General features: G+C 35.1%; 2 protein-coding genes across 3 annotated transcripts in view; both read right to left on the bottom strand.

Moving 5' to 3' along the window:
- LOC121996239 (cation-chloride cotransporter 1-like) overlaps positions 1-12,814 on the bottom strand; it is a 36,353-nt gene extending 23,539 nt beyond the window's left edge. The window contains exons 1-8 of one of the 2 annotated variants that reach the window (XM_042550133.1): positions 12,585-12,814; positions 9,435-9,609; positions 7,772-7,921; positions 7,413-7,491; positions 4,646-4,737; positions 3,341-3,455; positions 2,783-2,883; positions 1,745-1,806 (exon numbers count right to left, since the gene is read on the bottom strand). In XM_042550133.1, coding sequence (XP_042406067.1) covers positions 1,745-1,806; positions 2,783-2,883; positions 3,341-3,455; positions 4,646-4,737; positions 7,413-7,491; positions 7,772-7,921; positions 9,435-9,583 — 748 coding nt within the window. In that variant the 5' untranslated portion in view covers positions 9,584-9,609; positions 12,585-12,814. Of the gene's footprint in view, positions 1-1,744; positions 1,807-2,782; positions 2,884-3,340; positions 3,456-4,645; positions 4,738-7,412; positions 7,492-7,771; positions 7,922-9,434; positions 9,610-12,584 lie in introns of those variants that run through there. The other variant, XM_042550134.1, reaches the window with a different exon arrangement.
- Positions 12,815-13,486: 672 nt separating this feature from the next.
- LOC121996238 (pyrophosphate--fructose 6-phosphate 1-phosphotransferase subunit alpha-like) lies at positions 13,487-23,137 on the bottom strand. Its single transcript, XM_042550132.1, has 19 exons — positions 22,816-23,137; positions 21,346-21,518; positions 20,318-20,430; positions 19,368-19,442; positions 19,167-19,280; positions 19,015-19,082; positions 18,751-18,834; positions 18,446-18,499; positions 16,415-16,495; positions 16,232-16,325; positions 16,085-16,158; positions 15,882-15,992; positions 15,715-15,759; positions 15,575-15,631; positions 15,301-15,405; positions 15,102-15,218; positions 14,590-14,696; positions 14,124-14,289; positions 13,487-13,870 (listed from the first exon to the last, which is right to left on the bottom strand). Exons 1-19 carry the CDS (start codon positions 23,026-23,028, stop codon positions 13,724-13,726), a joined length of 1,998 nt encoding a protein of 665 aa, XP_042406066.1. The 5' UTR covers positions 23,029-23,137; the 3' UTR covers positions 13,487-13,723.
- Positions 23,138-24,678: the final 1,541 nt, after the last annotated feature.

Raw genomic sequence — 24,678 nt, 5'->3', positions numbered from 1 at the left:
TAAAATTGTATCAAGTATCAACCATATCAAACTGAGACCTTGGACATGCTTTGTACTAGTGCAAAAATGGTACTTTGGAAATTGAGCATGTTCCTACTTTATTGTCTCTAAATTGATCTCCCTTGACATTTATCCACACAACTCTCAAAAGCTAATATCAGTTCTTCCATTTAACCATTATAGATATGAATGGCAGAAACTCAAGCAAGAACAAATGTTACAGGCACATCCTACTGCAGAATCCCCTAATAGAGCAAGTCCTCACATGGTAGCTACTAACTACCGTCAATGTCTTTGGACTGTGTATTAAGGTTTGGCTTTAACATCAAACCTTAGTGGAACTAACATGGAAAGTTGCCATGATGATCAATAGGCTAAATGGTATATTACTAACAATTCAGGCACTAGGGCCACATGATTGTTGTTAGAGCAAACAAGCTAATCGCCCTCAGTTTTGCTCATCAGGTTAAATTTGGTGTAATGGGTCTAATCTCACATTGGTACTTTCAGGTTTAGAGTTATCATGAATCTTATATACTCTCATATAATAGGTATCATTAATGAAGGCAATACAATCTCCTCTTTTCCCATAACAAAAATGATAGAATAGGGGAAACGAGGACAAATATTATCACAGCAGAGTGCAAAAGGACGAATTGAAAACATAAGATTGGGAGTAAAAACATTTACCGAGGACTGCAAGAGGGAAGAGTTCAGAAAATAAAAATAAAAATTGGATAAATCAGGTAAAATGAATAGGTGTGAAGGTTCCATAATGAATTATTCCATATGTATTACTGATCATAGAACTAGAAAAAAAATGAATATACAAATTTAGTGCAATAAATAGGTAGACTAGAAGTTTACACAGTAGAATCAATGCACTAAATATGTTGCTGAAGCTAGTATTAGCATATACATGAAATCATGGAGGTGACCTAGTGATTAAGTTCAACTGGCTGCTTCCTAAATTTTATAACAGCAAAGGAAGGAAAATTAATCCAGAAAAGATGTGTTGCTTGCAACATTAGATAACAATATTATTCAAGATAAAATAACATACTGAAGGGTAACAGAAAATCTTAAAAATAAACAGAGCTGAGGTTTTTTTTTTTTAATTTAAGAAAAAAAAGAGCAATTGGCATGTCATTCATCACATGGCTAACAGAGAATATACAGAATGACACAATGAAAAACCTTCCTGTGTAAACACAAGTGTCAGGTTGACCAGAGCTTTACTTCTCAACACAAACTTATTTCCAGTTGGCCAACCCTAATTTGGAAAATCTACAAGTGCATCTTAACATAATCTCCAAACTAACTATTTTCTAACATTACAATTTACTGAAGATGAACTTGAATTCTTGAGTGAAACACAAGGAATCAGAATTTTTAATATTACAAAAGTACTGGTCCCTGTTATACATAAAACAAGTTTGCAAAAAATAAAATTACACAATGGTTATAAATTTAGCTTTATATATTTAGTCTTTTAGAGTTGCCGATCCAACTAAATGAAAGTTAAGTTGCAATTATCTTCTTGAAAACTAATCAGTCAAAAATGTTTTTAATTTTTGAAAGACTAGCACCTAATCAGTCACATAATGATCAATCTGGTGGCTGTGTTATAATATGTTTAAGTAGTTCCCTAAACCTCAGCTTGTGTATCTAACAAAGGGTTTTCTTTTCAAGCCTTTTTCCCTCAGCCAGTAAAAAATTTGACAGTGAAACAACCTAAATTTACCTCTAAAGAATCCAGCACCAGGCACAGCATCCAAAAAGGTTTCCACAGCTCCCAAGACATACCTAAAACCGTATTAAAAGTGAAGAATTACAGAATGCACGCAAGAGTTAAAAAGAACACTTGGCTTATTGACCAAAAGGAATAGTATCAAATTATCTTTGGCTTAACTCCTACCATGGAACCTCCAAGTTGATTTATATTTTTAATGAACGTGCAACATATTCCATGATCCTAAAAAAGCAAATAGTTAATCCATTAACTTGATAGATCTGAAGAACTAAACCAAAACTTCATGAGACAAGTCAGCAGTGATAGACTCATTTAGGAAATAACATCATTGAATCAATCAGGAAAATCACAATACCCCCATTAAGTTGATAGAATTGAATAACTATAGCCTAATGTACTTAAGCTTAAATTATAGTAGAATAATCTAGGACATCAACCCCCTAGGATAAGTTTGATGGATATAAACACTGCCCAAGGTTTAAAATTTTAAGTCGTGCCAAAGTTTTGGTCTCTTATCAAAATGATATGGCTTTGGTACCTTTCGATGCTTATGTTGACTTATTAATAATAACAATCAACCTTTTATTGTAATTAATTGTTTACTTAATAATTAATTAAATTACTACTACATGCTTATTCTTCTATTTAATTTTAGCTTCAATCATTTGTAACCTGCATATTTATTTTGTTTTATAATGCCTTACACTTGTAATTTATACTTTTTTGCAAGTAGAACGCTAGAATGAGCAATGAAAAAATGAGAGCTTCTCTAGTCCTCTATAAACTGTAAATTCAGTGAATTGAAGAAATTTCAGATTTGAAGTCGGAGAGGTTTTTATTGTTAAAGTTGTAATTTTTTTAAGAAGTGAATATGTTTTTACAACAAACAATTATAAACTATTATTGGGAAATAAGAAATTGATCTGCATGAGTATTCAAATTTACTGCATATTTTGTGATTACCTTACATAATTGAATCTTAGGATTAGAGAAGTGCCCAGACAAATACAGAAATCAGAATAGACTTACATAGCACCAGCAACTGCAGTGCCAAGAAAGAAGCATAATCCAATGCTAACTCCAACTTCTGGTCCCAATGCCCTACCAATGAGATAATATGGTCCTCCACCCTGAGTGTTCAAAGTCAAATGTGGTTTTGAGGATTATTCAACCAATAATCATATACTGAATAGACAGCATGCATGTATCAAAACTTGAGCATAAAAACAAAAATTATCATAGTTATAAATCAAAGAAAGGAACCCAAAATGAACCAACAGAACATCTAAGACACGATATAGCATATTCAGTCATGAGTCATGTTTAGATTGAGTTTCACACTTCATAATAACTAAGGCTCAATAAAAAAAATCAGTTTTCCTCAACCAAGATCAACTACTAAGACTCATTTGACTTGGTTTTAAAGCTTTAGTCCTTTTCCACTTAGTAATTTCATGCATATTGAAGAATGTCAATCCTTTTTAAAAAAAAAAAGCTTATTGGTCAATGTCCCAAAAATGCTTACTGTCCTGCAAATGTAAGTTTGTCAACCAACGAAACCCATGAAATAAGAAAAGAAATGCTTACTTTCATTGCCCCATTTGTCGCAATTGCACTCAGTGATATTGATGTTAAGAAAGTGCAACATCCACAAAACGCAACCAATAAAAGACCCTCACCAATGCCAGCCATTCCCACAATCCTATAAACCAAAGATTGTCATCTCAATAAGTTTAAATGAAACTGAGAACAAATGTATGAAGACTAAAAACCCAAAAAATAGCCATTAAACAATGTGGGAAATTTCGGTCATATTTGAGCAGGAATAATTAAACAATAGTAAAACGACATCAGAGCAAGTAATATACTACCACCACTTGTGTGAACATGATATTTTCAAATCGATTGATGTATCAAGAGCATAGAAATTTCATTAAGTTGTTCACCAAGCTCAACATCAAATATATATCTATTAAAAGACACTCATCTGTTCGACTGACTAATGTTGTTGTTTTGATTATGCTGATTTCCGCATCTTTGGAAAAAAAATCCAAGTGATGCATTAAATATGCATTTAACAAGTGCTAGGTCTGAGAGTATTACCAATGAAACAGTAGCAATGAACTCCACCTTACATTATCAAAATGAGAAGGTCAATACCGGACAAAACGTGATAGATCATGTGCTGTGCGAACTCAGAATCCCAGTACAGATACTTATATCCGTATAAAAGATGAGGTTTAGGCATCCACCGCAGACCAAGGTCTGTGCAGGCAGATCAGGAAGAGGGAGAGTGATGGGACAGAGAAATGATGATTTGGGATGAGGAAGAAGGAAACAGGGAGAAAAAGAAGGGCAACAGAGATTATGGCACAGAACACACTAAAACTATGATTGTGTATGTTCACATACAGCTTAAATAACATGTGAATGAAATGTGGATGTAGGTGTTGGGATTTGGATCAAAATAGTACTTGTTGACTATTCTAAACAGGGCTCATGTGCATGTTTGACTTCAAACTGGAGAAATAGATGTTGAACGCCACTTAGTGCTTTTTATATACCAATATCCTAATATAAAAGTTAGCTATCAATTGTTTGCCTCATGTCCCTTGAAAATCAGAGCTTATTTTTGCAATGGGAGCACTGATGAAGATAATCATCCACATTCTATGAATAGGCAAGTCTAATCTATTCTTAAAAATATGTTAAGATTGATCATCTGCTAATAATTTTTGGTCAGTCACTGAATCAGCTGTATTTAATTCTTGTGATTCTTGGATTCGCTAGTTAGATGCAAGTAATGTAGCTATTGTGTTACAATATTGATTATTTATCCAGTAAATTTTCTCATTGAAAAGATAGTATGATACAATTTATGATAAACTTTACCAGGAAAAACGGATATAGTATATGATTCCCAATATATTCTGCAAGCAAGGAACAAAAACACCCATCAAAGTCCCTGACTTAGGGCCAACAACCTACAAAAAGAAAAATTAAGAACCACCAATATTTTAAAGAGCAATATAGTTATAATCATCTATAGCTAACAATCGCCTGATTTGAAATGACAAGATATAGACAAAGAGACCACAATGAAGAAACAGAAAACAGTTAGGTGCACAGATTTCTCAGACTACTATAATATATTACTTTTGTTTTTAGCAAGGCACTGCACCTATAAAGTAATCAACAGGATATCACTAAACTACCAAATGGATCGTCTTCACTAGAATAGTAGAATTATTAGTAGGGAAAACAGAATAATGAGGTACTACGACCAAAATAACAAAGCAAAAGGCTTACAGGTGATATCGGTGTCATGATAAAGATAAAAAGGTGTTTGAAAGCTTGAAAAATTAAAGAGGAAAAAAGCATGAAAGAAAAACTTCAAAAGAAATTTCTCTCAAGAGACAACTTGCAAACACCGTTCTATTCCAACTGATGTGTTACATAAAAAGGACAGCCCGGTGCACGAAGCTCCCTTCATACGGGGTCCCAGGGAAGGATCTATTGTACGCAGCCTTACCCTGCTTTTTGCAAAAGGCTGTTTCCAGGATTCAAACCCGTGACCTTTTGGTCACATGGCAACAACTTTACCGTTGCGCCGAGGCTCCCCTTCCAACTGATGTGTTACATGTGTAACAAAAAAACTTCAAGGCAAGCTAAAGGTTTAATACAGGACAAAAGACAACTTATGCATGGCACTGCACATTGCCGTCAACATTCCCCCACATAGATGTGAATACATTGGACGGTGTGAACAATGGAGGGGCTAAATGTGGCCAACTTGGATCTGGTTGTATATAATAATATATAGTTTATATATATATATATATATATATATATATATATATATATATATATATATTGCATTCTAAAATCAAATTTATTTGAAATAATTATATATTTTAAAATTTTTTAACAATTAATTTTTTAAAAATTATTTATAAATTTTAAAATTATTTTAAACATTTTTATAAAATTTTAATCTATTTTTAATTTATAAAAGTAATTTAAAATTTAATTTTAAAATTATTTTAAAATATAAATCTATATATTATTTTTTACTTTATTTTTATATTTTAAATAAAAATAATAAAATTATATATTATCATTATATTAATTAATTAATAGTTTATGTAATTAATTTTTAATTTATAAAATATATAATTATAATTTATATAATAATTAATTAGAAATTCTATATATAATTTAACAAGTTAATAAAATTCAACTCTTTCTCTCATCGCAAATCCATATCTCCCACTTGCCTGCCGCCACCACCTCACCTTGCCCTAAACCCTAATCTTTCGCTGATGCTTCCTTTCGGATAAGTCTACATCCTGATTCCTTCTTCCTTCTGTTGCGTGCGCATGACGCACGCGATGACGCACGCAAAATTGTTGCGTGTGCTGTGTCGATGCTAGTCCGATGTCGAAACGGTAAAAATCGTCTGTCTCGGGCAGCACGGCTCGAGATTTCATTCCCTGCCCTTTCTACTGCCACCATCATTGTCGCCTCCCCTTCACTAACAATCGAGCAAGTCAACATTATGACAGTGACATTCATATATCATCACATTATTACACCCTAGACTTTTGTGAATACCTCCAACAAAACACATAACCATTTTATTTAGTCATGCTACATCTTGCATGTGTAGTCGTCGCCTCTATCCACTTACAAGTATGATTTAAAAATAGGAGCTACATCTAGCTTAAAAAGAGGGAAAAATGCTCTGACCTCTCCTAGTGGAGTGGAATAGGCCTAGTCTATCCTATGATTTATTTATATTTCAAATCAATTTGATGACACTGAAAAAAAGTTATTGGGTATAAAACTGAACCCTAAAAACTTGAACAATTTGGTGCTTGAGGATAAGCACCTTATCTGAAAGGGTAATGATGCCAAGTACTTTCCAGCCACATCAGCAACCAATGCAATGGAAATGGAAGACATGGAGAAGATGGGACTAGACTGATTCAAGAAGAAGCATCCAAAGGAGGCTTAAATATATGATGTCAGCAAATGGGGGAGAAGCTAACATTTGCATCAAAACTTACGAATATCCAACCAAGTATTAGGATACACCATTTAATATAAATTCAAAGCAGCTAACCTTTGCATCAAAAATTACGAACATCCAATCAAAGCATTAGGATACAACATGTAGTCATAATTTCTGCATTACAAACAAGCTTAAAAGCATTATATATCATCAACAAAAATCACATTCATCTTCAAATAATTCTACTGAGGTTCTAGAATTCCATCTTCCTGAAAGCTCTAGAAGATGTGTTCTCTTCACCCTACAAATATTTGGCAGCTCAGTTCCTTGCTCTTCACACATGGAGAAATATTTGATGGTATGAGATTGACATAGATAGTCGATATTTCTGGAAATGTTAGAACATTCTCTATGGCTGATTTCATACTTAGGGGTTAAAGTGAAAGAAGATCTGTTGCTTTCTTTCAAAGCCATATGGGAAAGGGTTGAATTCATGTTGTCATACTAAGATTTACTTCATGTAGAGCAAGATATACTATGTTTGAATACCTAAATCTACCAGTACTTAAAAATTATGCTTACAACTTTTCTAGCTAAATGAAAGCAAGTGCAGAGCAACTATAACCAAAATTCTGGCTGAAGCACCTTTGGGCTCCCAAGAACAACAGATACTTCATCACCATCTCTCGGGCTGGTGGGTGTTGGAACATGTTCCCCTGTCATACTGTAATGACTTAATCAATTAAAAATTGAAGAAAATAAACATCAAGGTATTTAATTGCTGATCCAAAGTGTAAAATGTGTATTGGTCAATTTTAAAATACCATACAGACCAACACATATCAGTTCAAAAGGTTTGATATTAGCAGTGAACTGAAATTTAGACTCTGGTTAAACCAACATATCAAACATACACATGCAATTGTAATATACAGAAAACACCAATTTGGTACTTTTTTGAGTGTCAAAAATGATGGGGAAAAAATGTCAATTTTCTCACATACCTTTTGAGTCCCAATATATTAACAAGAGAATCAAAACCAAATAGTTCCAACTTTGATTCCCTTGGGAAGTTGTTAGGCACATCAGGACCATGGGAGGGCCCCTCCAATGTATTTGGAACATTCTCTGTATGTGATGCTGTCCTAATTGGCCTACAATGTATATAAAATGTATGTTTTTCATCAATCAACCCCCACAAGATCAACAGAAAACTTATGCTTGCCATATACACAGGAAAACTGAAGATACAATAATTGTAGATAAGTTGCTTCTGAAAATCGATATTATGAATAGCACCAAAATTTATTGAAAACACTATACTGAATAAACCAGCATGCAAATATAGGAGAAGTGATTCAAAGGAGAAAAATCAAAAGGTCGCAACAACATCATGGGCATGTAAGGAATTACCCTAATGACACTAAAATATCTCACTTTGATCCAGGTAAAATGGGAACTCATAAGAACAATACATGGTTGAACCCAAACCAAAAAAATTTAGTAACTCCCAATGAATTCTTGACTTAAGCGTTATGAAATTAAATAATATCCTTTCAGATGGATCATGGATGGCAACCTAAGCCTAGCTAATGATAACATCATAATTTAATAATAAATATGGCTTGCAGACATTAGTTATGATTCAAGCCAAGACATTTCAAAGGGACGCCATTTTCAGCTAAGAATATTCTTAACCTAGAAGGAAAAAAAGAATCACACGTTAACCTTAACCAATGGTTAAGGTGAGTAAGCTCACCTGAAATTCAATTGCACCCAACAAGTTAGAAGCTTAAGTGGAGAGTGAAAAAGCATACACTGCAGTTGGCAAAATAAAATCCAAATCACAAAGGTTAAGTTCACTCTCATTTGTCTATATATTCCTAAAAGAAGAGTTCTTCGAGGATACTAAGTACAAAAGTGCTGAAATATTAGGGCAGAACTACAACCCAGTTCATCAATCACCATTCCTCTATAGAAATAATCCTTGGGCCATAAATATTAGTAGATATGTGTATACACCATGAAAGGTTCAATACTGATCAGATACAAAGTGGCATTGCATAAAGGCACTTGATACATATTGTCAATATATCAAACTGATACCAGTTTCACATGCTCACATATTCTACATAATACTGGCCACTATTAGCAGAAAAAGGTATGGTCAATCCGGTACTTGGATGGAATGATAAATAAACAATGCTAACTATATTACAGGTGCATCAAACCCCTCAAATAACAGCGCATCTTGTCCTTGTATGCTTATTTGCACACACTTTAAACCATTTGTGGAACTCTAATTATTTAAGACTTGGAATCTGAATTGAAATCATAATGTGATCTAACTTACAGTTGTTGGCAGGTTTAAATGAAGGATAATACACACAGCTAACATGCACCAACACTATCCCAATGAAATGGATAGAACCACAATTCCTGATGCTGCCATACAGACATACAACATAGTGTACCATATACCATGTTGTGAAAAGAAATTACATCAAAAATACTTTAAACTAAATTGTGTTCATCAAAATCATGCAAGTTTCTTGTTGAAGTTTACCATTTTAACTAATATCAATAAAGTAGAAAGTGAAGCCAGCCATTCTAAAATGAGGAAGAGAATTAACGAAAAGAATAATTATTGCTAAATGAGGAACTCACTTCAAAGGTATCTCTGGGAGAGATCTCGACTCCATGGACTGTATCTGGACAGCAGATCCTTCATGAGAAACGACAGGTCTATACTGCCGTCGACCGAGTGAAGGCATTTCATCATCTGCACTCTCAATTTCACCACTCTCCATCATCATCTTTATTGAATAATAATTTACCAGCCCTGAAGCACATAAATACATCAGGAAAAAAGGGCTTGTCCAAGTCAAGGATCTAGGTGTGCCATGCAGGCTGTACTTCATTTGATGAATGAAATTTTGTTATCATGTTGTCAAATGGGCATGAGCCTCATAACATGCAGCAAGCCACAAGATGAACTGAGGCTACCCAAGAAGACTGAGCTATTGTGGTTGTATGAATTGTGCATAAGAAAGTGGCTGCAGTCACATTTTCGAAAGATCAAGAGCGCGAAAAGCATTGATCCACAATCTGGTTTATGTTATTTTATAAAACAAAATATTCTACTATTGTCTAAATTCAAAGGCAATGCTTGATATATGGACAAGACGATATAAGATCACCTATTGTCCAAACTCCAATGCTTACCTTATCGAAATGTGAGAGATAACAGATTTAGTCTCATTGAAAAAGGAAGTGACTAATATCTATTCAATATTTTTTTTATTAATTCTTCTCTGAAACCTTCTTTCTCCAATTTATCTAGTCCATAACTCCCAGATTGAAATCATACAATATGTCAACTAGTACTTTTGTTTATTTAAATTTGTTTACTTATTCCACCACTAGATGCACATTGCCTTGTGCCTTAAGTTTTCTGAGATGTTCGTCATTTCATATTTCTTAAACTTTGTTATCACTTACCCATAACTTAATGTGTTTATGTAGCATATATCTGACAAGCAAGTATCTTCAACTAACATATCATCAATGACCAGTATTCAGCAAAACTCGTGTGCTAATATGTTGAGCATATTAACAGCAACTTAGAAGCAAAAGTCAAACTTATTCCAAAACATAAAATATTAGGGTTGGTTAAAAGAACGATCTGATGAACGATGCACTTGGAAGGGCTATTAATATCTATCAAAAACATTCACTTTCCAAATCATAACAAAATCTTCATCATCATCTTAACAAACTCAGGGGGTGTTTGGTTCTTTCCTAGGAGTAGGAATCGGAATGAGAATCATTGTATTGTGAAATGCGAATGGGTATGAGCATGGATATCACTCTTAAAAGCAATGTTTGGTTAGTTGCATATTTTCTATCGGAATAAATCAAAATTTCCTTTTTTATCCTTAAAAGAAAATAAGAGAAAAAATTAGATGTGAGAGAAAAATATGATGAAAGAGAATGATGAGAGAGAAAGTATGATGAGAGAGAAAATATGATGAAAAAGAATGAAGAGAGAGAAAGTGTAATGAGAGAAAATGAGAAAAGAGAGTGTGATAGGAGAGAGCATAATGAGAGAAGATGGGAGAGAAAATATAATGTGAGAGAAAGTATGATGGAAAAGGATCAAGAAAGAGAAAATGTAATGAGAAAAAAATGAGGAGAGAGAGAGTGTGATAAGAGAGATTGAGGAGAGAGAAAGTATGGTGAGAGAGAAAGTATGATGAGAAAGAAAGTATGATGAGAAAAAAAGAGAACAGTGAGTGTGATGGGAGAGATTGAGGAGAGAGAAAGTATGATAAGGGATAAAGTATGATGAGAGAGAAAGTGTTGAGGAAAAAAGAGAGGGAGTGTAACAAGAGAGATTGAGGAGAGAGAAAATGTGATAAGAGCGAAAGTGTGATGAGAAAAAAAGAGAAAAGAGAGTGTGATAGGAGAAATTGAGGAGAGAGAAAGTATGATGAGAAAAAAAGAAGGAAGAGAGTGCGATGGAAGAGATTAAGGAGAGAGAAAGTGTAATGAGAAAAAAAGATGAAAGAGAGTGTGATAGGAGAGATTTAGGAGAGAGAAAGTAGGTGATAAAATGATGACAAAGAAAATATGATGACAGAGAACAAGGAGAGAGAAGTGATATGAAAGAAAAAATAAATAAATATATTTTGATATTTGATATTAAGAGAGAAAATTTTAGTTTTAGGTCAAGGGTATTTTTGGAATAAGGGAATATTTTGATTGATGAAAATAGGGTAATAGCTCATTGAAGGGGAGGTACATGGAAATAAGTTATTATCCAATTTCAAGGATTCATTCCCTTATTTGTATTCCTATTCTTATAATCCAAACATTAACAATGGCAATCAATGATTCTCATTCTCATTTCCCACTCCTATTTCTCTAAACCAAACGCCCCCTCAGTTGTCTTTGTCAAGATGTCCAAACTGGGCGGCAGTGATTATCACACAGACCTATATGTGTAATTCAAGAAAGTAACATAATGAAAATCAGTTTAGTCTGACCAAAGGTTTATTGTTCATTGTAGCTTCTTGAGTTCTTGTAGCCCCAACAGGATACCCGTCTGCTAAAACAGTCACGTAATTCATTGAACACTAAGCTAACAACACATGCTTTTGAAACAATAAAGTTGCCTTATTGCAAATCTGAAGACAAAAAGGAATTTACTGAATTAAAATCCTTGTCAAGCAATACTTACTGCTAAAGAAACACAAGTTACATGTCAGCAAAGGAATTCAAGTAACTATAAATTTTTCAACCATACGCGCTAAAGAATTCATATTAAATCAAGATTTAATAAATAAAGATTTTGTTTAAGATATTTAGCTGTAAAGTGCTAGTTACAGTGGTATAATCTCAAATTTTAGCAACCACTATCAATTGATATTTACTAGCTTCAAGGTGCACTACAGTTGAGTTCAGAGTAAACAAAATCGAGAGGACAAACGATTGTGGATTATATTTTGATCTTTGATTATTAAATTTGTTTCATGAGTGTTGCAATAAGCAATAGATCTTAATACCCTAACCCCTTCGAGAGATTACGAAAAGGAATATATTTCCAGTAAAAATCGTTCAATCCGGATCCGGATCTGAGCTGAGAACACTAGATCATCATCAAAAGAAAATAAAAATAATCGTTGACGCATCTTTGTCCATGATTCTTTCATTCCGAAGGGCGGAGGAAGACAAGGGAGGCAAAGGAAGGATTACAGTTGAGTCCAGAGTAAACGTAACTGAGAGGACAAAAAGTCGAGGTTTCTTGAATCTTACCTCGGAGCCGGAACGTGGCCGGATTTCCCTCAAACAGGAGGCGCCGTCGTCAAGATTCCGAAAAATATCAAGATTTGTCAATCCCGAGCATTCCTAGCCTTTTTAGTCGGAGACCTAGTATCTGCCGGAGCGCCAGCAGCGAGGAGGACGACTCTCGCCTGGATTGGCTTCGGGAAACTTGGAAGCGAAGGAAGGGAGCGACGGACGAGAAGGGAGGGAATTATAACTATCAACTCGCCCGATGTGGTTCGATACCTGAACCCGATTCGACATGATGCGGATCAATTTAACAATGGCGGTCTCCGAAGTGCAATCGCGTTCATCCTTCATCGGGATCCGGATCCGGATCCGGATTCGATCCATTAAAAATCTCAATTTCTCACACATCTAGGATCCACTTCTAATTTTAATTAATTTATAGATAATTTTTTTAATTAACAATTGATTTAAAAATACTAGATTGACCGGCCACTTAGAGCACTTTCTTAATTTTTGTTATCTAAAGGATATCTCATCTTATATATAATTACTTAACTACCCTCCATAATATTATTCCTATTATTATCTTTCACTTATATTTTCCAACCCAATAAAATTTTCGAATAAATCAAAAAACACCCGCGAAGATCAATCTGAAAATTCAACATCTTTTGATTAATTGCGCTCCCTATTTGAAAGAAATTTTTCTATAAATACATGATAATTAGAGATCGAGAGTACTGAGTAACAATCTAAATATCCTAACGCAACACCATAGTCTCGGGAATCTTTGTTTCCTTCATTAGCACTATAAATTAATAATATTTTAATTTTAATTAAAAAAAAATTCTATCGTTAGAAATATAGAATATGGCTTACAATAAGAAACCTTTTTATTCTTTGCTATGAATCAAACTATGGAATTTTAACAAAATCACCAAACTCCTATGTTACCACTGTCTCAGTATCTCAACAAACCTACATTTTCACCATTCAAAGAAATTGGGTTGTTTCTTATTTGCGATCCCGGCATAAGATGGGTTCATGTAAGATGACACAAAACAAAGGAAAAGCAAAGCAAAAAAAACAAAGGCGATAAAATATCATCATCAGTTCGTAAAATTGATTGGAGGATAAAAGAGAAAAGGCTCGAGAAGAGTTCATGGTGAAAATAAGAGCTCTGAATGTTGTTTCTGCACATTTGGAGAGGAAGACATTAAAGTCAAGGCTTCGGTCACATAAGCCATGGCGCTTAAAGCTGCTTTGAGGACCTCCTGTGAGCAGCCGGGCTTCACAATGCTTCTTACCTATAAATGATCAAAAATAGAATAAAAAATAAGCAGGAAATTTTAAAGTTGATTCTCAGAATCATGGGTTGCACAGAAGAATAGTCCTAAGCGAAAGGTAACCAGGTAGAATCCAGTGAAATAGAACAGAAAAGTTTCAGTAATAATTTACTGGAAAGTAGTTCATGATACCAGTGCAAAGGATAGATAAAATAGAATGGCCATAATGCAAAAGTAACAAAATATGTTCATTAAATGACATGAAAAAAATAACCTCATCAAGGTATTTCTGAAACTTTTTGATCCTGCCCATGTAATCTTTATCTTCAACACACAATGTGATAGGTTTAGCATCGGCACCAGGTCCATCAAATTGGAGAGGTCCTGGGTTTCTATAAATATCGTCCATCAGAAACGTTGAAAAATTGTTTCTTAGTGACCTGGAAAACAAATTCAGGTAAGGTTGATTGAAGACAACATGTAAATGTATAGTTCACAAATGGAGGAAGAAATTATCACCGAGATCCTCAACTCAAATATTCAAAATAAACGACTTTGTATTATTTTTCTAAAAATGAAGATTCTACAAATTATTTAGCTTTATACAAAGTGAAGATTTGTTGGAATATCTGGTTAACACCGGCCAGATGCATTTTCATTCAACAGAAGAGAAATGCCTATTGAGCAAATGATAAAATAGAAATTTCCTATAAAGGATCTGCAAGATTCGATATACGTACTCGTATGCTTTTCCTTTCAAGTCAACTGTGGCAGGATGGATGACAGGTTTTCCAATTGAGGTGACTCCGGGATGACATGACCAATGTTTCTTCACAGACATCATTGCCTAGCAACAAACAAAGCACTCCGTGCAATGAGTTGATCTATATTATTTAAAGGACAATTTCAACTTAACACTTAGAATTTGCTTCAATTGCAGTTCAGCCCTTAAATCAGGTGTCAATTTGTGTACCAATGTTTGAAAATTTTATTATCAATTTGGGCAGCAAAGCATTTCTTCTAACAGATATCATCAGCTAGACCCATAAACAAAGCATAATAGTAGAACAAACTTTGGGGAATAAACTAACATTGTTTAAAGTGTAACACAATTTCAGTCAAAATATTGAAAATAGATAAAGTTTTTCAAAGTACAAACTACAATTTGAGTCGAAATATTGAAAATAGACAAAGATCATGTTTGGTTCTGGATTTGGTTTCAGTAACAAGTTGATTGAGTAGTAGATCTTACAGTAATTGGAGCAGCACCACATTTCCACTTGTTCACAGGATTTTTAAGATTTGTAATGGTAGCCATGTACCCATTCAAACCAGCTGCTAATATGTGATAGCACACATGGCCAAGAACCTAAAAAGAGCATTAATTTGACAGATGTCTCAGCTCAGATGAGAAACTTAAAGATACCAGAGATGCAACATGTATGACTTACAAAGGCATAGTCGCAATCAAATTTTGATGGTAAGGATCCTCGAGCTTGATACCCAAAAAAGTGGCAGATAGCATTGAACTTTTTTCCCTTGTAGGTACCTTCTTTCTGTTAAACAAATGAATAAATAAAAAGTTAAACTGTTTGCACAGAGGATGAAAGATGCATCATAAAAAATAAAGAACAGGAATATAACCACTTGATAGAAAGAAAAACGTTACTCAGCCCACCAAAAATTCTCTAAGAACTGGATGTCTTGAATTTGAGATGAACTTACCAAACGTCTGTTCATTTCTGTCTCAACTAACTGTGCAAGAAGTTTCTCTGTCTCAATCTAGAAAGAAAAAGCATTAAGTGTAAGAGATGAAAAAGACTCATTTCATATATTTTCAATCTGTCAAAATGTTAGATGTTTACTTGGGAAAGCTGTGCAGAGTCATCAGATTCTGGATGCAAAAGTAACTGCAGTATGCAAGATGCTGTTAAATAACTAATAACATTTGAGGAAATGTTTACCATAATGTAGGAATAAATATAAACATCTAAAAATATTCCTGTTCACAACAAGCAATTCAAGAGAAGACCTGTTTCCTGATGAATGGCGGCAAGAATTCAAATAAAGCAGATGCCCAAGGTGAAAGTTGAGATGAAATATCATCAACAGACACTCCTCGGCGATGAAGAACATGAATTTCCTAATCAATTTGACCATAATATAAAACAGAAATAAGTTTCTGAGCTTCAATCTGATCAGCAATGGAAGTATAATAAAGTGGGTTTATTTTACCTGAAGCAATGCATATAATTCTGGTATACTCTCCACAAGCCCCTCCGGAATAAGGACAACGCCATGATATTTGTCTGTATCAGAAGTGATTGGTAAATCAGTAAAGGATACATAGATCAGTAGATCCAGAGATAGTCCTCATGTTACCCTTCTCTGCCCTGGCTTGGACTGAATCACATATTTGTTTTGTAATATCAAAAATTGTAGATTTAGATGATGTGACCTCCTCCCCTAGGATGACCTGGAATCAATAAACAATAAATCCACATCAAAATGTGAGAAAAAAAAATTGACAAAGACGGATAAATGTCATTAAACATAAGAACTGACCAGATTGGGATGTGACTGGAGAGTACATTCTAAAGCTACATGGGAAGCCTTGCGGCCCATCAGGCGAATAAAGTAATAATACTGAAAAGTAATTCAGGTCTTAAATACGTTGAAGAAACAAAAGAAAGCTAAACAAGTAATAACACGCTTTCAAATAGGGTAAAAATTGAAAAGAATCATGCTCAAAAGAACAAGGGATAAAATTCAGTTAAGCAACTGATATTAGCTTGGAATGTTACCAGTTTAATGTCAATTCAAATCAATGCAACATAGAGGATGAACCATGTACCCTCCTATTTATCATTTTCATCTGCCCCCGCCCCATCCGACCTCCACCGCCCTTACCCTTGCAGCCTGCTCCCTAAACCATTAATTCATCCTTGCCCAGTGCAAAGATGGCTTCTTCCAAGCCCTTTCTGCAGAAACCATCCACTTTAGCACAGTTCAAACATAAATGTATGGGTCCAAAGGAGCTTGAAGTCTCTTCCACAATGGCTTTTACACAACTGGACAGATGAGAGGAAGTAGATTTTTCCTCATAGAATCCCTTCTCTGCGAGTAGATAGGTTGTTAATAAATTTGTGGGTCCTACTTAGATGGGGCTTTTTTTTGAGGTAAAAGTGGGTTACATGTTTTTTGAGAATAACCAATATCATTCTGCTACCAATACAACCATGGTAGGAGGATTTGAGGGTATTTGACACTTCTCTTCAGCAATCAAGGCAGAGGAATTTGAGGAAGAAGTTGAAGGCAGGCAAGTTGGGATCAAGGACTCATCAACAGGGGAAGATACAATGGCATGGAAAGTCATGTACAAGACCTCCTCGGAGCTGATTTGATAGGGAAGTTAAGCAATGTTCCTCGTCACAACATCCTCAGTCATGATCTCTGTATCACCCAGGATATTGGCCTACCGGTTAAGTCCTTCCTCCTCACCATGATTAGATCTGCAACTTCAATCTTTGTTGCATGATCATCCACTTCGTCTCCCTTGCCAGCTGTAGCCATGATCTCAGCCAACTTGACTTCCACCACCTCAATATCATTGAGGAAATCACTGAAATAGCAATAAGTGTCTATTAAACACCTCCTTGACATGGCCACCATTACCTTTCCCTCATCTGATGCCCTCTGTCTCCAAAATTACAACCCCAACGTTTGCCTTCATAAATATTAGCCTCCTGAAAGTGCCTGTGATCATCAACACTAACCTAGAGGTACAAAAACGTTTTGTGTTCTTGGATCCCAGAATCATACCTGTCTTGCTGTTGTTGGAGATTGAGTTGCTTAATAAAATCATGAATCAATCATCCAATAGCACAGACTGATCATTTATAATTGAGTGTGCTTTTCCATAACGTTGTTGTTGTCTTCCTTCTCATCATGTGCAAGAGTTTCATCTCCTTATCAACAACAAACCTCTACATGCCATTTCCTACACAGTGGAGCATGAAGGAGCATCAACTCTCATTTTGAAGCTCTCCCCATTAATGAATGATCCAGGCTCACATCCAGAGCATTCAGTGGACTAGGCAAACCATAGTTCCGATACCACTATCAATACAGTGGATCAACAATTCTCAAATGTGTCAACCACCAGTTGTGGAGGGCTACTGAAGAAAACAGATTTGTACATTAGATGGGAAGAGCAGTGATGAATGCAAGATTGCAAGAGATGAATTCATATAAGAGCGAACAAGTGATGGAACCAAAGGGATAGAAAGCTAATTCCTTCACTGTTACTAATGCACTAATGCAATTTTCCTCAGAATTTAAGTGACACATCGCCTTATGGGAATGGACATCGCAGGGGAATAGCACAGTAGAAATGACAAAATGATGGGTTTACAAACAGGGTATAACAGCATGTATACAGTTTTTATGATTGAAAAGAATCAAGAACCTAAAGTGAACACTAGATTGGATTCTTTTTTTGGCATTTTTTTAGTGCTATGTTAAAAAACAATCAAGAACGACCAACCTAAGTTATCACAAAGCTTAAATTTTAAGCAACAGGAAGCAAGCCAGTACCTTTTCGGCTGAGAGAGCATCTGTGCATACATTGCTAATCAGTTGTGAGTTAACCTGTAAATAGGATGACGAAAGTAAGTTTTGTTAAAAAAATTCATTGACCAATATCAACCACAACGAAGGGAAAGTGTGAAGGGAGAGCTCAATGTCAATTGGAGAATATAGTTTGAAAAATAAAAAGAAGGCTATGTGAGTTCCAGTTGCAATTCATTTTAGAATAGTTTACAAAGAGCATAGTATCGTGAAACTAATAACATAAATAACAAAATATTACATAATAATTAATCACACGCAAAAAAAATTACCTTGCATATTGTGTCAAACCCAACATTTGTTTCAACAAATTGGTTCTTTAGATCTCCATTTAAGGTTACAGGAACCCCAACCACCTGTCAACAAAATTTCTATGTATTTTAATCATAGGTAGTCTAACACGACAAACTTTTCCTCACAAAGGTTCACCAAATACACAGTAGTATCTTCATCAAAAGTGTTAAAGTCTTTAGATCACCAAACAGATACTAAAAAATATTAGTTATTTGTCAAGTCAACAAAGCCAAAATCAGAACCTTTGTTGGACATTTTAACTCGGCAAATGTCTCCGCAAGCTGAGCAGCATCTGTGTTGGAAGTAACTCCTAGAGAATGATAACAAAAAGAAGGCAATCAACAGTTGATCCTGGTTATCTGAACATATGTACTTTTGCATAATTAGACAACACCTCCAATAATGATGAGACCATCTAGCTTCAATTCCTTGCAGGCCAAAATTGTAGCATTGACTTGCTCAGTTGATCTTATTTGATCTTTTGTCCGGCCAAGTAAATCATAGCCACCTAAAGCCAGGGAAACATTATAGTTAGAGGAGATGTGCCAATGCAGGAGATGAAAAACTTGTCAATTCATAGATATCCTTCAAAAACCTTGATTTTTATAAGTTGATAGGGCATCATCAGTTATTTCCAAAGTTTTCTTTGCAAATAATCCTTCGGTACCTCCTGCAACAGACAAGGAAATGAGAATCAAAGAAGGTTACAGGATACAAAAACAATTCATGACAATCATAAAACCATTTAAATCATCCAAGTAGCTACCTAGTAAACACAAGTTAGTAAAGCAAAACAAATATGATTTAAACATACAAACTAGAAATTGAGAAAAATAATTTCTGTGAGGAAAAGCATCCACTTGTAGATGTAGGTTAGGTCCAACAAACATCTGAAAAAATATTCATACTCAATAAGGTTATTTACAGAATAACTTCAAAGAAATAAAATAGCATGGACTTAATACATTCATGGATACAGAAAATAACCTCAGAAACAAGTGTATTGCATGGACAGATAACAGTGCCTTTTGAGGCTTCAACTATGGCAAGATTCTTTTTCTTAGTGTAATGTATAAGTAGGGAAGAGGAAAACATAATAAAGGAAAGGGAGAGAGAATATTGTAGCAGCAAGCTTTTATGATAGCATTCAAGAAATTAAATTATTATTATTAATAAACAATTTAACGCGATGCACCATTGGATCAGGACTTATAAAATGAAGGCTTTGCAGTACTTGTAGAAAGTCCAAAGAAAAAAGCATAGGAAACATGTAGGATTGGATAATAAGTACTAAATTGATTAAAAAAAAGTAAAATACCAAGTAAATAATGCTATATACCAACCCTACAACAAGTAAAAAATTTATAGTTAAAATACCAGACAAGTAATCATTTATACTTGACCAACAAGTATTATATGTAGAGTTAAGCGGCAAATCCTACTAAACCACAAGTGTTGAGGTGTATAATAATCTGAGCCTGATATTGTTAAAGAAAAGCTAATTTATAGTTTTAAGAAAATCCAATAAATAGTAGATAAACTTACCAACAAACCCAAGCAATGAACTATTAGGGTTATGAGTTTTGATAGCATTATAAAGACCCCAAATGACGTTGTGACCTCCAGGGGATTGCCTCCCACAAAATACTATACCAACCCTACAACACACACAAAAAAAAAAGCAAAATGGTTGAAACATTAAAAAAAAAATTAAGACAACTTGGAAAGTGTGCAAAGGTATCAACAGAAAAGGACAATACAAAAAATTGCTTTGTATAAAGGAGTTATAAAGCCAAGATACGTCCATCCCAAGAGATGAAGAAGAACCAACTAATTAAATAAATTTATCAACTTTAAAATGGCTATTAGCAATTCAAACTTATGCCTCAAAGCTGCCAGTAAATTGGCATGCATACAATTCCATTTTTGCCAATAAATTGCAGATTGACCACAAAGCTGTCAGAGAGTTGATAGTAAAAGTACCCTATCACATCTGATACTTAGATATAAGTTCTCCTATCCAGACTACATATGACTCAACAAACTGGCAGACAGATTCCCAATGACTGATTCAACTGGTTAGGCAGACCGAGTCACTAATCCTTGTTCAAACACACAGCCCATAAGGCTTCAGAAAAGGCACATATATTGCTGCCCAGTAAGAATATCTCCCTACTTGACCTATATTCTGTATTCTTGGGTCCGAATTTACCAATTTCCTTCATCCTACTAATTCCTTCCGGTCGTGCCCTTCTAACCATTCTAAACTGATTGAATCATCAGTTCACACATCAATCTCCATGATCCTTTGAACCCCATTAGCTTGCCTCTAAGAAAAGATTAGGCTAGAATAAATTTTATAATTTTTTTAGAACATACAGGCCTATCCTCTTTGAGTTGCTAATTCTTTACAAAGATACATTCTCCTGCATGTAGTGCATAATTTGTAGTTGGATATGTGGTGAAGTTGACAGGTTCATAATCCCATATGCCTGAAATAAAATAATTGCATGTACTTTTAACTTTTTAAGTGAATGTCAATGTTTAAAAGATGAGCATATATAGAAATGCACCTAATACTTGGTTGCTCCACTATGATATGTGCATCTGGAACGTTGGCAGTAGGCCTTAAAAAATGTGCCAATGGTTGCCCATATGTGTGTGGAAATACTTGGCTAATGACATGTGCATCAGTGGGATTAGCAGCAGTTGTTGTATCTCCAAACTCAATTCTAACTGTAGTGCCCTGCAGAGAGGATGCAAGAGAGATCTCACAGACTACAATGAAATGTGAATAGTAACAATCAGAATTTGCAGGCAATCAAAAGAGCTATATTTGTGACAGCTGAATAAAAAAAAGAATGCTGGATGAGTTGAATCCAATAGACTATGTTAAGTTTGGCTAAAAGATAATAGTTTCTCTTCATATATCGTATAGGGATAATTACATGCATATATAGGACTCAATCTAAAAGGGCTACATCTAAAACATCAATGTGGGTAATGAGATTTCTGAACATTTGATGGCATGAGATAAAAAAAATGTATGATTCTCATTGCATATGATCAGACAACCCATTGTAATGAACTGACACAACCGGATGTTGATTGCACTACATGTCAAAATCTGCAAAATACTCATTTGTCATATTTTTTTAATCTGTAACGATATTTTGAAGAAAAGTAGTATAGACAACTACTAACTATGAGTATTTGCTACAAATATTTACAATGTTTCAATAAAGCATCCATGCAAAATGGCAGCCTAACAATTCCACATATATCATCCAAGGTTTCAAATGAGAGAACTCCCTAGTTGATAGGTTCAAAATTTAAGAATTCAAAAGAGGGAAAAAAACATAATCATTTCAATTCCGTAAAACTATCCATAACATGGAGGCCAAGGCGACCAACAATTTCATTCAACTAATTTTGATTAAAATCTGACAGATGAATTCTCAAAATCAAACATTTGTCACGTGATTGAACAAGTATTAGCATATATAACTGCTAAGAGAATAACCATAATAGATTTAAATAGATCAGAAACATTTTCTCCCACGCAGAACAACGACGCTCTTAAGAATACTTTCTTTATCTCCCTAATAGTCCTGAAAAACCTATCAGCAAAAGAAACTAAATCCTAAATAAAGACCGGCAAATAAAACACGAACGAAGACTGCTCCGTGCCCAACGACAACAACCCAAACAAGTGAAACCTTGGATTAATGTCCACTCGTTTCAAGCAAGAAACAGTATCGGGTACGTAAAGCATGCGAAGAAGGGAGAGATCTAAAAGGAAAGTTTCATCCAACACTATCAAACTCGTAAAGAACCAAAACCCACAAGATCCGTTAGGAATAAACCGCACCGACAGAGATCCAGCACTTCCCCGCATAACAACACACAACAAAGAGAAAACGTACTGATCCCTAGTCGAACAGAAACACAAGCAAGGATCGCAGATAAACAAGTTAGGTGAGCAAAAATGGCGGCGAAAGAAAGACAAAAAAAAACATAGTTCTAAAATGCGGAAGCAAGACCTGAAGGCATGGCGGAAGCTCCGGCTGGTACAGCGCACGGTGCATTTGCAGATCCGAGAGTTCTCTGGGTAAGCCGTAGTCAGAATCCATCATCCCCCACCTGCTTTTCGCGTCTCTTCTCTTCGCTTGTCTTCTCGCTGCGGCTTCTCCTGTTATAATCGACGCGACGAACGGTAGGTTTACCTCAAGCCGAACATATACATTGTGTCCCATACAAATCACCAATCAGGCCAATCTCTAATGCCACCGGTTGATTTAAGTGGCCCCTATGAATCAGACCAAAGGACAACCAGAATTTTTTTGTTGTTGCCGAAGCAGAGGTAGGTGATCTCTCCACGCCAATTCTCTGATCCAATTATTTAGATTTATTCACGGAAACGCCATAAAAAGGTCCCGAAAATTATCCGATCCGATTAGTGGGGAGAAAATGGGTGCCATGACATTCGTGACCCGACACGTAACCGCCAATATAGAATCTTCCTGATTTGACCTGTATGTTTCTGATTCGGTGGAAGTTTAAATAAGAGTGGTGCTATCAGAACTATTAAAATAATAAAGGTAAATTTAATATATACAAACGCAGCCTGGCTCAATTTTTTTTAGTCGCGGTTAAGTTATTTAAACTTTTATCTTTAAATTACATTTAAAGATTAAATTATAGTATTAAATATGAGAGGTACAACGTAAGAGATATGGAATAACAAGATTTTTTTTTATCTGTGTGTATGTATCAGCGTAATTTTAAAAAAAAAATAACATTAATACCATAACAAAATTTCTAAATTTTAAATTTTAAATTTTAAATACTAAAACCTAAATAAATGACGCTCACAAGCGTCATAAAATAAATATATATAAAATTTGCAAAATTACCGAGATTAAGATAGAAAGAAATTCTATTAACTCTATCAACTGGATTTTATCACATTACAATTTTGAAACAAATTAAATTTTATGACTTTAGAATTTTAAAAATTCTAAACAAATAAAATTTAAAAATTATTTTAAAATAAACAATCAATAATTAATTATACAGATTCATATATATATATATATATATATATATATATATATAGTCGTGATATCCTGCGGACTTATAAAACGTGCCTGTGCACGACTCCTGTGCTGGCACTGGTGACGTGGCTTAATTTATTTTTTTTCTGTTCTTTGACTTTTAATTAAAAGTTCGAAACGAAACTAGGGCAAAGGCAAACTCGTCGCCCCAGCACCGTCCTCGCCGCGCACCTTCCTCCTCGTGTTTTCGTTGGCTTCCTTCCTCCTCGCGCCCCTCGCCTCCCCTCGACCGCGAAGACTAGGGCAGAGTTGAACTCGTCGCCCTGACGAGTTCCTCGCCGCGACAAGTTCTGCAAGCCAAAGGGACGACGCTAGGGCACACCGTCCTCGCCGCGCACCTTCCTCCTTGTGTTTTCGTTGGCTTCCTTCCTCCTCGCGCCCCTCGCCTCCCCTCGACCACGAAGCGTCCAACTCCTCGTGGCTTAGAAACGGGCGATCTCTCTCGGCAAACCTCCGAAGCGAACCTAGAGCACGAAGCTTCCAGATCGTTGTGAACTGAACCGCCTCGCGCGACCACAAAGATTCCATCTCATGTCCCTCATCGCCTCGCGCGACCACCAACCCCTCTCTGTAAGACTCCTTGTCGTGCCCCTCTCTATTATTTGATCTTTGTTCATCTCTATTTTCTCGAATGCTTTATTTGTTTAAAAAATCTTCTAACTTGTTGAGAGATTGAGAAAGGTAGGTTGTCGTCCTATGGGCTTCCTTGTCCTGTTTTTTCTTAGAGTACCTCTGCCTTTTCATGACCAAATGCACATAGAAGTGGAAAAAAAATACTACAATACCCTT

Source organism: Zingiber officinale, chromosome 6A (genome assembly GCF_018446385.1).
Source record: "Zingiber officinale cultivar Zhangliang chromosome 6A, Zo_v1.1, whole genome shotgun sequence".
NCBI classification, from domain to species: domain Eukaryota; kingdom Viridiplantae; phylum Streptophyta; class Magnoliopsida; order Zingiberales; family Zingiberaceae; genus Zingiber; species Zingiber officinale.
The sequence above is the reverse complement of the archived record's forward strand: the minus strand, read 5'-3'. Positions and strand labels throughout refer to the sequence as shown.